Source organism: Papaver somniferum, chromosome 9 (genome assembly GCF_003573695.1).
Source record: "Papaver somniferum cultivar HN1 chromosome 9, ASM357369v1, whole genome shotgun sequence".
Taxonomy (NCBI): Eukaryota; Viridiplantae; Streptophyta; class Magnoliopsida; order Ranunculales; family Papaveraceae; genus Papaver; species Papaver somniferum.
Genome location: NC_039366.1, coordinates 89,604,811 through 89,620,369, shown reverse-complemented (window position 1 = coordinate 89,620,369; position 15,559 = coordinate 89,604,811). Strand labels below are relative to the sequence as shown.

The window sequence follows — 15,559 nt, the reverse complement described above, 5'->3', positions numbered from 1 at the left end:
CGTATCACCATAGTATTGCTTCAAAGTTGTGGTGCAATTGAACTTTGAGAAAGGTAACAATACTATGTTTTTTGGAATAACAACCACTGAGTTGAGTGATTTTATCATTCAAAGAAAAGCTCGAATAAAATATTTTCGTAAGTTTTTATCGCTACAAACCTTCAAAAACGACGGAGCTGAAACGATCGTATACAGAAACATAGAATAACTTGAAGAATGAAGAATTTATGACGATGTTGAAGAACCTAGGAAATCAAGCAGGATGGATTTTGAGTTGAAAGATCATTTATTTTGAATCCATATGTATTAATAGTTTTGTCGCTAAAATTGACAAAGGGGAAAATTGTTAGAGCACCGCTAGGTCAAACTCCAAGGTTTTCTATCTCAAGCTTGTTGTTAATGTTAGTTGTACAAAATTATATCTCGATTTTTAGTCTACTAAAGTCAAATCTCGGACTAGGATTAGTGAAAAAGCGGGGGTCCAACAACCTCATCCAATATTTCGCTTAGCAATCTGTATGGACTAACTCCAATATACTTTTAAGAGAATCAACTAGACAGACAGACTCAATCTTATTAAAAATTATATCAAAGAGTTATATCTCAATTTCTCGATTCAATCCTCACTCAAACAAATAAAAATTTGCGAGCCTGATTGAATACAAGAGAAGTCACTTGAACGGTATCAAAGACCAATGTTCAAGGATCAATCAATTTCAATCGACAACCAAAGGTTGGATTTACCAATTGATTGATTCAAAGCACAACCTGTGATATTTCAAATATATAAAAAATATAATGCGGAAAACAAATAACACAGACACCAGAAGTTTTGTTAACGAGGAAACCGCAAATGCAGAAGAACCTCGGGACCTAGTCCAGATTGAACACACACTGTATTAAGCCGCTACAGACACTAGCCTACTACAAACTAACTTCGGTATGGACTGTAGTTGAACCCCAATCAATCTCACACTGATCCAAGGTACAATTTCCCTCCTTAAATCTTTGATCCCAGCAGGATACTACGCACTTGATTCCCTTAGTTTATCTTCCCCACAACTAAGAGTTGCTACGACCCAAAGTCGAAGACTTTAATAAACAAATGTGGTTCACACATAAAAGTCTATATGAATAGATAAATCTGTCTCCCATAGAAATACCTACGAGTTTTTGTTCCTTCTTTTGATAAATCAAGGTGAACATGAACCAATTGATATACCGGACTTATATTCCCGAAGAACATCCTAGAAATATCAATCACCTCACAATAATCTTAATCGACTAGCGAAACAAGATATTGTGGAATCACAAACGATGAGACGAAGGTGTTTGTGACTATTTTTTATCTTGCCTATCGGAGAAATTAATCTCGAGCCAATATTACGATTGTAGTTAGATATGATAGAAACAACAAGATCAGATCACGCAACTACAGAGAAAATAGTTGGGTCTGGCTTCACAATCCCAATGAAGTCTTCAAGTCGTTAACCTACATGGTCTCGAGAGAAACCTAAGGTTAAAGGAGAATCGACTCTAGATTATACAACTAGTATCACACAGGAGGCGTGGGGATTAGGTTTCCCAGTTGCTAGAGTTCTCCTTTATATAGATTTCAAATCAGGGTTTGCAATCTAAGTTACCTTGGTAACAAAGCATTCAATATTCACTGTTAGATGAAAACCTGATTAGATTCAAGTTAATATCTTTCAACCGTTAGATCGAACTTAGCTTGTTATACACAAATGAAATGTAACTTCATTTAGGTTTGAGTAACTGTACATAAATGTGTACACTTAGTTGGTTCAACAATAGTTAACCAATGGTTGGCCATATGAGCACTTTCATATCAACCTTATTCATCTTCACCATAACTAGTTCAAATGACTCAAATGAACTAGTTAGAGAGTTGTTCAATTGCTCAGATCTCATAGAAATATACAAGACACAATTGAAGCAAAAACGATTTTGATTCACTCGAATCGATTCATGAACATTATAGCCACGGTTTGCAAAGATTGTATTCCTTAATTTATATAATTGTTTTAGTTCATAAATAAACCATTCTAAGAAAATAACCCACTTAAGTACGCATACGGGTACGCATACTTAAGTACCCGGATTAAGCTTGTTTTTGGTTCACAAACTCCAGCGGAAATTCAGGGGATGTGAACTTCCGACAATACGCGTACGGGTACGCGGACTTGGTTCCGGTCATCCTAAACCAGTAAAGTACGCATACTTTGGTTCAAGGATTTTGGACTTACACAAGTATGAGTTCACATACAATGTTTATATCCATTCAATGTTATATATTCTAAACTCTCATTTCAATCATTGAAACATTCTTAGAAGATGTTATATAGTTGTTATTCACAAACTATTTTTCATCAAAGCGATTTTCAAAAAATTGAAATGATCAACATGACTTTCGTCACGAGTAAAGATGAACTTGGCCAAAGCGAAAGCTTACCAACACATATTTCGAGAAATAGATAAGCGAGATAAACTCGGCTCGAAATTGCAAATGTGTATAATCGAAGTCTACATAGTAATACGACTTCTGTCTCAAGATAGGAGATAGAGTAGATAGACTTTTGAGTCATAGGTAAGTTCAAGTCTCCACATACCTTTTTGTCGATGAAGTTCCACCAGTTCCTTGAGTAGTTCTTCATCTTTGCATGATGAACGCCATGGAGTCTAGAGCTCAACTACACTTACTATCCTAGTCCGATACTTAGCTATAAGTAGACTAGAAATCAAGACTTATAGTTTTGGCAACTAAACTTGACAAACAAGCTTGAGATAGAAACGCTTGCGAGTTCGACCGAGCAGTGCTCTAACAATTAGAGTATGGCAGTTGAGTATCAGAATCGCGAAATAACCCTAGAAGATTGAAGACTGGAGATCAAACGAATATATTTGAAAAACTTCATCAACAAAGAGGTATGTGAAAACTGAACCATTTTATTTACTCACAAGTATTACCATTCTATCTATATGAGACTATGTCGTATGGCCTCTAGTCAATATTGCAAAAAAAAAAATCGAGTCAAGCTTGTCTTGTTAAACATCTCGAAATATGATTCAAGCAATGATGTTCATAGGTCATTATCAATCTTATATCGAAACAATTTATTGTTCAAGAATTATGTTTGTGGATCATTTGAAAATTACCCGAGCAATGGGAATGTTTCGAACATCAGAGAGTTTCCAAAGTTACTGAAATCTGGACTCAGGGTAAGTACGCATACCCAGTTCGTGTACCACGGATATCTAAGTTTCTAGACTATATGTAGGTACTCATACCCGGTATGCGTACCTCAAGAGCCTGATCTCGTGAGTAGCCTTTGGGTACGCGTACCTTGGCCATCTGAATTCACAAACTGGTTCATAGGTACGCGTACCCTCGCATACCTACCCAGTACGAATTAGCAGATGCTCGTGATTTATTTCATAAATACGTTTAACATTGCTACAACTGTCATGAACACCTCTAAGACATTTTTGATCACTAAAACACCTTTGTGTATATGCATCATGATTCAAGTCTTAAGTGTTTAAATGAACACGATATTACTTATCACTTTTCAAGTCATATTTTCCATGAACTATCGTTCTACACGGTTGCGGTACCCGGATTATAATGTATATTATTCTATGTAATTTCAAGATACACTTCTCACATGCTTACATGAACTCCTAACAAGAGTTTCATCTAAACTTAGAATTTTTTTGCTTGAATCTCAAGTTATCTTAGCTTGAATTCTAAGCAACCCTAGTCTTGAAAATCTATAAATAGAAAGACTCAAACTACCAGGAAATTCAATCATTGATACTCATATGTCCTAGTTGTTTGCTAGAGTCCTTCTGTATCAACTTAGATTTCCTCCAAGAAAGATAATTGGGTTTACGACTTAAAAGACTTCACTTAGGGATTCGTGAATCAAATTACGACTATCTTTACCTTGATAGTTTGTGTTTCCCGCTCTTCTTCTTTCTGTTATCGAGTTTTTAGTAATCTTTTTCAGGAACGAGATAGATAGAAATCACGAAGTTCTCTTTGTCTCAGAATTGTGATTCCTAAATATGGATATCTAAAAATATTCTTTGTTGATCGGTTTAAGATTGTTCTTGAAAGATAGTTAATAATCCAGGCTTCTCAGCTAACTGAGTGTGACTTGTAAGCCTTGATCTATTGATCTAAAAGGGAAATCAAATAGGCTTTTTTGTTAGAGGCAGATTGGCTTCGAAAGTCTTCACTTAGGATAAAGAAACTCTTAGGATGTAAAGGACGTTTGCTAAGAGAATCAATTTTGTAGAGCCTTGCGAGGTTCAAGAAAAATAAGGAGCACGACTTGATCGAATTTCTTGGAGAGTGAATTCAGTCTCAACTACATTTCAGTCTGAAGTCTGATAGTATGCTAGTGTCTATAGCGGCTTAATAGAGTTTCAAGTCAAAATCTAGACGAGGTCTCGGGGTTATTCTGCAGGTGCAGTTTTCCTCGCTAACAAAACTTCAGGTGTCTTGTGTTTTCCCCATTCCGCATTTTATTGTTTTATCTTTATAATAGGAATAACACAAGTAGTACGTAATCAATTCCAATAGATAAGTACATCTTATTTGTGATCAATTATGAGACTCGTTCTTGTAGAATTCGTATGAAAGATAGATGACAAGTTTCATACTTGATTTAATTATCTTGATACGAATAGATTGATTTTGGATATTGATTTTTGAGATCGTCCAAGTACTCTTATAGCAAGTACATATTGACAAGGAATTGATTGCGTACTACTTGTTAAGAGAAAAGATGGGTTATTTGGCATTTGGTACTTACATTTTGTCCAGAATTAGTGTTTGGTCTAACATTTGTCCAACTTAGCGTTTGGTACCTGAAAATGACGTTGACTTTCGTTGACTCTGTTAAGTCAGGTTTTAATTAACTTCAAATTTAATATATCTATGCATTTACTATTATACCCTTTATTTATTAAATATTTACATCACCACTACCGCAACCACCATCATCATACTGCCATTCGCCCCTTCAAAAAAAAAATCGTCATTTGCCACCACCACTTAGAATATAAAATCCATCCACCATATCATATCTTATCAACTGATGAACTTCACAATATTATAAAATTTTGAATCATTCACAAAGAACGATTTCGTCAATTGTAAGATACCAGTTGGAAATGGATACTAAATTGAAAATGTAGAACAGTGAATTCGACTAATTGGTGGAGTTTCGAAAGACATGAAATACTAAAATGATGTTTGAAAGGAATGAAATAACTCTTTAGCTCTTAAATTGTGACTAGAAATTTGATAATCCCGCGAAATCCTACAAATCAGAAGACCAAAATGAGATATGTTAGTAAAATATCGAACTTTCATAATCACAGAAATGTCAAACAAACGGATGCAACATTAAAATACCTTTTTCTTTCCAAATAAAAACCTAGAATTTAATTACATAACACAGAGACAAATGGCAAAAATAAAAATCCTTCCAATGAGAAGTACAAACCTAACACAAAAACCCTAAAAATTTTCCTTCAAAAATGGTGATAATGATGATCAAATTAAAAAAAATTCTTCACAATTGCATGATACTATTGAAAACCCATATCATAAGTACTCTCAAAATCCTTGAAACCAATCTTGTAAAATGTATCAATTGCACAAAAGAAGGGGGAGGAGAACGAAATTGGAGGAACATATGGAAAAAATAAATACTCCAGAAAGAACCAAACAAGACTTTAATTAATAGTACTAAGTAAAAAATACTATTTAGTCCTAAAAGTAATATATTAGAGTTCATTTGGTCTAGTTGACTCAGTCAACTGTCTGTTTGGTCCTTTTCTAAAATATATATTACTGTTTGGTCATAGAAATTATTGTTTGGTCCTAGGGTGGACAATACCCACACGGGATGACGTCATGGATGATGTAATTGTCATTAGGTAGTGGCAGAAATACCCATTTGGTGGACCATATATGTACTCAATTATTAAGAGAGAAGAGAATCATTTTAGAATTTGTTTTCTCTTTTCTTTTTTTTTTTATTTTTCCAGATCTACTTTCTCTATCTGTTTCTTCTTCTTCTTATGAAAAAGATGACGACGAAGGCGGTGATGATGAAGACGACGACAATGATGATTTTTACGTTTTTTTGTTGCTATTTGTTGTTGTTCTGGTTGAAGATAATGAAGATTTTCTGTTTTTTCTTTTCTTTTGTTGTTGTTGTTGTAGAAGATGATGAAGACGATGAAGATTTATATTTTTCGGATATTTTTTCTTCGATTTCATAAACTTTCAATTTTTATGGATTTTTGTTGTGTGTTCATGTTAAAGAATGAACTCTATTTTTAGATCTTGAATTATTAGGTGTCCATTCGAAAGAATGAACTCTATCTTTTTGTGTGCGTTCATGTTAAAGAATGAACTATGTTCTAGGTTTTAATTGGATTGTTTTAGATAGGTGTTCATTTTGACGAATGAACTCTGGTTTTTGTTAATAATAATGAACTTTTATTGGGTGTTCATTTGACGAACGAACTCTATTTTTTTGTTCATAATAATGAACTTTTATTGGGTGTTCATTTTGACGAATGAACTCTGATTTTTGTTTATAATAAGAATTTTTATTGAGTGTTCATTTGAAGAAATGAATTCTGATTTAATAATGAGCTTTGATTGGGTGTTCATTTGAAAGGATGAACTCTGATTTTTGTTCATAATATTGAACTTGATTGGGTGTTCATTTTGACGAATGAACTCTGATTTTTGTTCATAATATTGAACTTGACTGGTCCAGTTGACTCAGTCAACTATTTGTTTGGTCCTATGATGGACAATACACATGCGGGATGACGTCATGGATGATGTAATTGTCATTTGGTAGTGGCAGAAATACCCTTTTGGTGGACCAAATATATACTCAATTATTAAGAGAGAAAGGAATCATTTTAGAATTTGTTTTCTCTCTTTTGTTTCTTTTCTTTTTTCAGATCTACTTTCTCTCTTTGTTTCTTCTTCTTCTTCTTTTTTTTTCTTATGAAGAAGATGACGATGAAGGCAATGATGATGAAGACGACGATGATGAAGAGGATGAAGATTTTTATGTTTTTTTGATGTTATTTGTTGTTGTGGTTGAAGATGATGAAGATTTTTTCTTTTTTCTTTTCTTTTGTTGTTGTTGTTGTTGTTGTTGTTGTTGAAGATGAAGATTTATGTTTTCTGATATTTGTTTTTCGATTTCAAATGAAATATCAATTTTTATGGATTTTTGTTGTGTGTTCATGTTAAAGAATGAACTCTGTTTTGAGATCTTAAATTATTAGGTGTTCATTCGAAAGAATGGACTCTGTTTTTTTGTGTGTGTTCATGTTAAAGAATGAACCCTATTATAGGTTAGAATTTGGTTATTTTTGATAGATGTTCATTTTAACGAATGAACTCTAATTTTTGTTACTAAACTTTTATTGGGTGTTCATTTTGACGAATGAACTCTGTTTTTTGTTCATAATGATGAACTTTTATTGGGTGTTCATTTTGACGAATGAACTCTGATTTTTGTTTATAATAATGAACTTTTATTAGGTGTTCATTTGAAAAAATGAACTCTGATTTAAAAATGAGCTTTGATTGGGTGTTCATTTTGACGAATGAACTTCGATTTTTGTTAATGATAATGAACTTTTATTGGGTGTTCATTTTGGCGAATGAACTCTGTTTTTTTGTTCATAATAATGAACTTTTATTGGGTGTTCATTTTGACGAATGAACTATGTTTTTTGTTCATAATAATGAACTTTTATTGGGTGTTCATTTGGAAAAATGAACTCTGATTTAATAATGAGCTTTGCTTGGGTGTTCATTTGAAAGAATAAACTCTGATTTTTGTTCATAATATTGAATTTGATTGGATGTTGATTTTGACGAATGAACTCTGATTTTTGTTCATAATAATGAACTTTGACTGGGTGTTCATTTGAAAGAATGAACTCTGATTTTTTGTTGTGTGTTCGTTTTTAAGAATGAACTCGAATCTACAAAAAGCATTACCAAACACCTGATAGTTCATCAAACAGGATGAACTCCTACAAGAAAAAAAATAGGAAGTTTAGAGTTCATCAAAGAGCATGAACTCAAATAATTATGGAAATAAAAAAGTTACGAAAATTAACGCTAAAATAATACGGAAGGATATTTTTATCTGTTTTATGTTTTCAAATAATTATGGACCAAACAAACGTGTTTTCCCAAAGAACCAAACAGACTTGGGACCATATAAAAAAGGACCAAACGATTATTTCCCAAAGAGACTCTAAAATCAACTAACAATCTATTTTCAAAACCAAAGATTAAAAAATGGGAGAAAACTAAAGAACGTGGTGAAGAGATAAATAGAAAGGATCAGTTTGTCTTAATCACACACCATACCATATCGACGGAGGCAGATATCCATTTCTTCCCTCGGGTTTGACAAAAACCAAACTCTTACAAATCTTCTCGTCTACTTGTTCCTGATACGCATTGAAGGCGGAAGAGTACTAGAGAATTAGGGTTAAATGGATATTTAACCTCTTACCATTGATCAGATGGTTTTAACCAAAACCATTGGATCCTAGACCCATTTTAGGGGTATATTTGTAATTTTTTATTATTTTATAACATAAAATTAATTAAAGTCTTGTTAATGACGGTCAACGAGTCAACGTTATATCCATGTACCAAACCCTAAGTTGGACAAATGTTAGACCAAATACTAACTTTGGACAAAATATTGGTATCAAACACCAATTAATTACCCGAAAGAGATATAGATTGTCGAAGAGAAAAGTCAAGACAGGTTTCCAAATAGCAAGTACTCTTGGATATCTCTTTCAGGTTCACGAACTTTGTATTCTTGACTTTATTGTTGTGAGGAGAAAGAGATATAGACTCCATATACATATTGACAAGGATCCTTAAGTTGATCTACTTGCAATTGTATTATGTTATGTCCAAACAGGTTGCCGAATGAAAATGTTGGTCGTGTACTTGGTACCCTTTGCTTTCCAGTTTTGATGTTAAGGAGAGATTTAGATTCATAATTCTAACAATCTTCATTAAAGCTTGAACTCTGTTGTAGTAAAGTGGTTCATAGTATGGATGAACACTCCTTATGGCTAAGTGCATGGCACATTTCTTTATGTTGGACACATGCAAAACTAGTCTTTTGTTACTAGACACATGTAGCTCTTTATCTTATCCTTTGGTTACAGGTGTACTAACACAAGCTCTCCCCCTCTTGTATTTAAATGGAACTAATGGAAATGAAAGACACACCTGATTTCTCTTCCTCTCTTTCATGCTTTATCTCTTTTATGTTTTGTCTCTTATTTTGTCTACCACTCTAAACACGTTATCATCACTTTACCTAACCATTTGAGTTTCCAACCTTCCAACACAAAACAAAAGAAAGTTGTTGGCTTCATTCTCAAAATCAAATAGAATTTTTCCAAAAGAAGGTATAACTCAACCACTCTTTCCATTATCATGTACCTATTTACTCTTATTGAAAGTGATATATTTGTCTCATCTATCACATGACATGATAATATTAGCTTCTACTATTTATTTTAGTTACACCAAAAGTTAAAAGAAAATAATTCATTTGAACAGAAGGAGGATGGGTTTCGTTTGATCAACCCTCATCTTCCGTCGTTTCCTTCTCACGATTTGCTTATTCAGATTCTCCCCTTCTTCCCTTTCGTGGTGCACCATCCCTAACCCTAATCTCGTATTGCTTCCACATTTTCTGCACAATACAGTGATTTTTAGGGTTTCAATGCCTAACAACGAATGCAGCGCTTCTTTGGATTCACAGGTAGTTTCTTTCATCCATTGTCCTTTCTGTGGCTTTGATAAATGTGGAGATGGAGTTGGAGGCAGGGGTTTGTCCAGGGGTTCGTTGCTTAAACATTTACAGGACAAACATCTTGTTAATAGCAAGGATAACGAACGGTGTAGGCAAAGGTTGTCTAGTATCCAGGGAGTTTACAAAGCAATGGAGGTGGCTCTTACACAGCTTGAAATGTGGCTGTGTACCGATTGTATGCAGCTCCATTCATGGAAGAGATCATGCAAGAAAGATAGCCATGTCGGGGGGTTTTATCGACTCCTTTCAATGGTACTGACGCAGATTTTCTTATTCACGGTATCGTTTGCCCTCCTGCACCTGATGAGACCCCTGCTGCGGCTGTTGCTGACGACGAAGGTATGTCTTCTGCTCGACTGCCATGCCTCAATGTTGAATTTTTGGACATGGTGTTTCAGAAACACATCCAGACTGTTAAGTTTATCCCTCCCAAGTGTAAGCTTCAGTTCTCTAGAGTTTTTAAGTTCTCTTTGGACAAGGTTATTGCCTGCCCCCGGGATATTTCTGCTTGGATAAAACTTTTGTTGCTGCCTGTTTGTGTTCTTCACATTTACGTTCCCAAGAACAGTAGCGAGGAGAAATCTAGAGTACGCAATAAACTACAGGTCGCCTCTATTAATCAGTCCATTTCTCAGTGGTATGAGACTGACGGGTGCCTTAGTTTGATTCGGGAACGTTTGAGCAACATTCAGCAGTCTAGTGACAGTCCACAGTCGAGTGATAAGCTCCACAGGTATGCTAAAAACCAAGAGGCACTTAATTTGAGTACTTGCAGGAAGAAGATTCGCAACGTTTTGTTCACGGCTGTCATTAAAGTCCTCACTTCTAGTGGACTGGCACCAGCTGGTGATGATACTCTCAACTGTTTGGTGGAGAAGCATCCTAATGCCCCTCCACCAATTATTCCTGCCAGTCCTAGCCTTACCGGGAGTGTGGTTTCTACTACGGAGTCTATCTTGGGGTGAATCAAGAGTTTTCCTAAAGGGACGTCTCGTGGAAGGGATGGTTTGAGAGTTCAACACCTTCTTGATGCGCTCAATGGGCCGGCTGCTGCTGTGGCTGAAGACTTGTTGTCGTCCATTAATGGTGTTGTTAACTTGTGGCTCAATGGTTTATGCCCTGCGCTTTTGGGAGAGTTTGTGGCGATTGCCCCTCTCACACCCCTTCTCAAGCCGGATGGGGGGATTCGACCAATAGCAGTTGGTACGGTGTGGAGGCGACTCGTTTCTAAGGTGATCATGCCGTTGGCAAGGACATGTGTGCATATTTGGAAGACTTCCAGTTTGGTGTGGGGGTACCGTGTGGTGGTGAGGCTATCCTGCATGCTGTCAATAGGATTATCCGAGACAAAGGCGACTCCCAAACCATGACCATGCTGCTGGTGGATTTTCATAATGCCTTCAACTTGGTTAGTAGGACTTCTATGCTTCAAGAGGTTAGAAATCATTGTCCTTCTATATCCAAATGGGTGGAGTTTTGTTACTCTAACCCTCCAAGGCTATACTATAATGAATCTGTCCTGTCATCGTTTCAAGGGGTTCAACAAGGAGATCCTCTTGGTCCTTTGTTGTTCGCTTTGACTTTGCACCCCTTGGTGAAGTTAATTGCGGAACAGTGCCAACTAGACATGCAGGCATGGTACTTGGACAACGATACCATCATTGGTGATACACTAATGGTCTCTAAAGCTCTCAGCATCGTCCAATCTGAGGGTAGTAAGTTTGGTCTCCACCTCAACATCACCAAGACGGAGATTTTCTGGCCCACAACTGACCAAGGTGTAGTGATGTTTTTCCTTCCCAGATTGGTCGTCCGACGAAAGGGGTTAAACTGTTAGGAGGGCCGGTGAGTCTTGACCATGGTTTTTGCAGTAACCTAGTTAAGTCCAGGGTTCTTAAAACAGTTGATCTTATGGGTGCAGTTAAGAAGCTTGACGATCCACAATGTGAGTTGCTTTTGTTGAGAAGTTGTGCTGGGGTATCAAAACTATACTTCTCAATGAGAACTACAATGCCGGAGTACCTTGCTGAGGGGCAATCGATTTCCGATTCACATTTAGCTCGACATTTTCGCCATTCTATTACTAATGATGGGCCAGGTATGGGTTTGCTGCAACTCCGTTTAGCTTCGTTACCCCTTCGACATGGTGGTTTGGGTTTATATTTTATGGCAGATGCGGTCCATTATTGTTACCTTGCATCTTGTATTCAAACTCAATCCCTTCAGGCCATTATTTTGCGCAATAATCCCTTGCTTGGTCCAGATTTAGGCTTGCAGCGTGCCATGGATTTATTTTCCAGTGTTTGTCCTGATGTCAACGTTGATTTATCTTCCCCCATCCCATGAAGTCTTTGGCAGTTAAATATTTTGATGTTGTTATGAAGGAGATGCCGGAAAAATTTTCTATGTCCGCACAGGAATGTGCTCTTTGGCAGTGTAACAAGTCTGAACATGCTCAGGATTTCCTCAAAGCTTTACCAATTGAGAGTCTCAATCAGCGAGTGGGTGCACGACAATTTAGTGATGTCCTATGTTATCGTTTGGGTATCCCATTATTTTCTGTTGACATCCAATGTGCTTTCTGTGATCAAGATTTGGACTGCTATGGGGATCATGCGTTACATTGTTCACATGAGGTGGGGAGTAAATTTCGGCATGATTTTGTGCGTGACATCGTTGTGGACATGTTTTTTCGAGCCGGGGTTCCTGCTAAGAAGGAATTCTCCTTTGGGCTTACCGCTAATGATGGTAGCGCATTACGTCCAGCGGATATTTTTGTTTACAATTGGGAAAATGGTCGGGACATGTGCTTAGATGTGATTGGGGTCTCGCCTTTTACTGGTGGAGGTGTTCGGACCTTTCGTCCTGGCTTAGCTTTGAGTAATGCCATCACTCTTAAAAATAAAAAATATTTGGACAAGTGTTTGGCTCTGGGTTATGATTTTGGTACCCTGGCTTTCACGGCGTTTGGCGAGCTTGATGAAGAAACAGTGGGTTTACTTAAGAGGCTGCATAATCATTTGTCTAGGTTTGATGTTGGTGCCAAGAAATGTAATTTCTTTTTTCACATATTAGGAATTGCAATCAGAAGGGTGTTGGAGCCCAGCTTGTAGTTAGGATTCCAACTAGTTTCTTGTCGTCTGTTGGGAATTAATCTATAAAGTTTTGAATAATTAGAAATAAAAATAAATTTTGGTATTTAATAATTCTTACTAGTTGATTTTCAACTTGATAGTGATAGCTTATTTGTTTCTTTAGTTTAATTAATTATGATCACATGCTTGTCTTCTAACATGAAAATGACATTTTTATCTCTAGTTTAATTAATTAAAATCATGTGACACACAAGAAATATGGTTTTTTTTACTTATACAAAAAAAAAAAAAGAAGGGGCATCTGATTTTGTTTCAAACTCCCCATGTGATGTTTTACTTTCTCTTTTATTCTGTTTTTTTAAATAATAAATAAATAAATACATGCATGGATATTACCTTTGAAGGATATCATATCATTCTACTTGTTAGCAAATTTATTATACCCATGATGCATATGTATGTATGTTAATTATTTTTCTTGAAAACCATAAATATTCTAGTATTTAATTTTTTTCATCATATATGTATACATTCATGATGTTATCTCCACCATATGTTATAATTTACCATACATATTTCTTTAGTATGTTATACTATTTTTTTTTAGACCTTCCTCAAAAATTGTAAATTTTTGACATGTACTTTATGCTTAGTATTATATTTTAGGTTGATATTACTCATGCATGTCACAAATATTGACCAAAACCTATTTTTATCCCGTAAACGGTTTGCTACTAAATATGCAAACTAATTGCGACTTAAATTCCAATAATTTTATATGCGTATATAAATGATAAATGGGCATGTAGTTTATTTTTTTTTAATAGACCTATTTTCAGTTGACTATTTTGTCAACCTTATTACCAAATTGTTTGCAATTTCTAAACCATAAAGAAATTTGGTTTGCAAACAAAGTTTCCTTGTTAAAACCATAAAAAAAACTTGGTTAATTAATTTTGTGGACTGGGTTATGATCAGAAATTGGACTATATGACATATCCATATTACCCACAAAACCATAAAGAAATTTGGTTTTGGTATCCATCTTGGCCATAAAGAAATTTGGTCACGGGAAAATGATATCAGGATTTGTCATGGACTCAGAAGGACTTGAGCACCATATTAATGTCCTTTATTTTGTCTATGTAGATGGACCCAATTCGACCAGAATTCGAACTTTTGGACTCAGCAGGACTTGAGTACCACAGTTGGGTAGTTGATGGCGAAACCACATTCATGGCAATGGACTTCACCTCCACTATCAAGCCATCTGCTGACGCTGCTCCGGTAACTGAGAAAGATAAATCTAATGCTCTTATGTTCCTCAAGAGGCATATCGATCTTAACCTGCGTTGGGGTTATCATCACTTGAAGACACCAAAAGAGCTACGGGATGCCCTAGATAGCCGTTTTGGGAATATTCATGATTCCTTAATACCACAATTGAACGTCCTGTGGAACGAAATCCGCTTCCTCGATTATGTAAAAGTGAATGATTTGCAAAAATAAATGCTGCAAATTCAGGCACGTATGTACTTTTGTGGAAAGGAACTTACTGATGAGGAAATGATTCAGAAAACCCTATCGACCTTTCCCACCTCGTCCATGATACTAGCGAACCAGTATCGTTTAGAGGTTGACAACAAAAGAATCACCATATTCAGTAGGTTGATAAACGTACTGCAAGTGGCCGAAAGGCACAATGAGATTCTTGTCAATAACAATGCCAGAGCTTTCGGGAAAAAGAAAGTTCTCGAAGCTAACCATGGCAAGGTCAATAAGGGAAAGAACCCCAAAGGAAAGAGGGCTCTACAATCTAATTCACATCCCCATGATCCATACCCACGTGGAGATAACACCTCTCGTGGAGATAACACCTCTCGTGGAAGAGGACGTAAGGGACAGAATCGAGGTCGAGGACGTAAGGGTCACTCTAATGTTTGGAACAAAGAAGGAAATTTTGTCCATAGTGGTAGTGATCCTAAGTTAGAGAAAACACCTAAAAATCCCACTAACAAAAAGGTCGTAGAACAAAAATGCGCCTTGTTTTAGGTGTGGAAGTACCAGACATTGGTACAAGCATTGCAAGGCTAGTACCAATGTAGCTGCGAGCTACAAAAAGTACCGGGAAACTCTCGAACAAGAGGATCACTATATGGAAGAAAATGATGTGACCCCTGACGTCAACCTCACAATTTCAGACTTCCTGGGCAATGAGGACTTTGCCCCAACCATGGATGTGCCTGATTTTGCTTGGGCCTAAGAATTTAGTTTCTTGTTTTATGGCTTGCTAGACTCTATCTGCCTTTAGATGCTTTGAAGTTTTTATGTTATCTTAGACCATCGTTTGTTTAATAGTTTGAGTAGGTTTTACTGTTGTTGAACATGTTCTTACCATCTTTATGTTGTGTATATGGATTACCTATAAGTACTTATTTTCTATTATGTTCTATAGAATTTTACTTTGTTTATGGTAATCTGTTGTTTAGCATGTAAATTAGAATGGAAAGGACGCCATTCTAGTACAAC

The 15,559-nt window shown here is 35.9% G+C and overlaps 1 protein-coding gene across 1 annotated transcript; it reads left to right on the top strand.

Moving 5' to 3' along the window:
- Positions 1–14,179: 14,179 nt before the first annotated feature.
- On the top strand, positions 14,180–15,293 carry LOC113312255. Its single transcript, XM_026561017.1, has 3 exons — positions 14,180–14,512; positions 14,555–15,015; positions 15,083–15,293. The coding sequence occupies exons 1-3, from the start codon at positions 14,180–14,182 to the stop codon at positions 15,291–15,293; spliced, it is 1,005 nt and encodes a 334-aa protein (XP_026416802.1).
- The last annotated feature ends 266 nt before the right edge of the window (positions 15,294–15,559 follow it).

Excerpts from the sequence above, each read along its gene's own strand:
- LOC113312255 (XM_026561017.1), top strand. The coding sequence starts at position 14,180 with ATGGACCCAATTCGACCAGAATTCGAACTTTTGGACTCAGCAGGACTT. Across the intron at positions 14,513-14,554 it reads AAATCCGCTTCCTCGATTAT|GCACGTATGTACTTTTGTGG; the intron begins GTAAAAGTGAAT and ends CTGCAAATTCAG. Across the intron at positions 15,016-15,082 it reads CATAGTGGTAGTGATCCTAA|GTGTGGAAGTACCAGACATT; the intron begins GTTAGAGAAAAC and ends GCCTTGTTTTAG.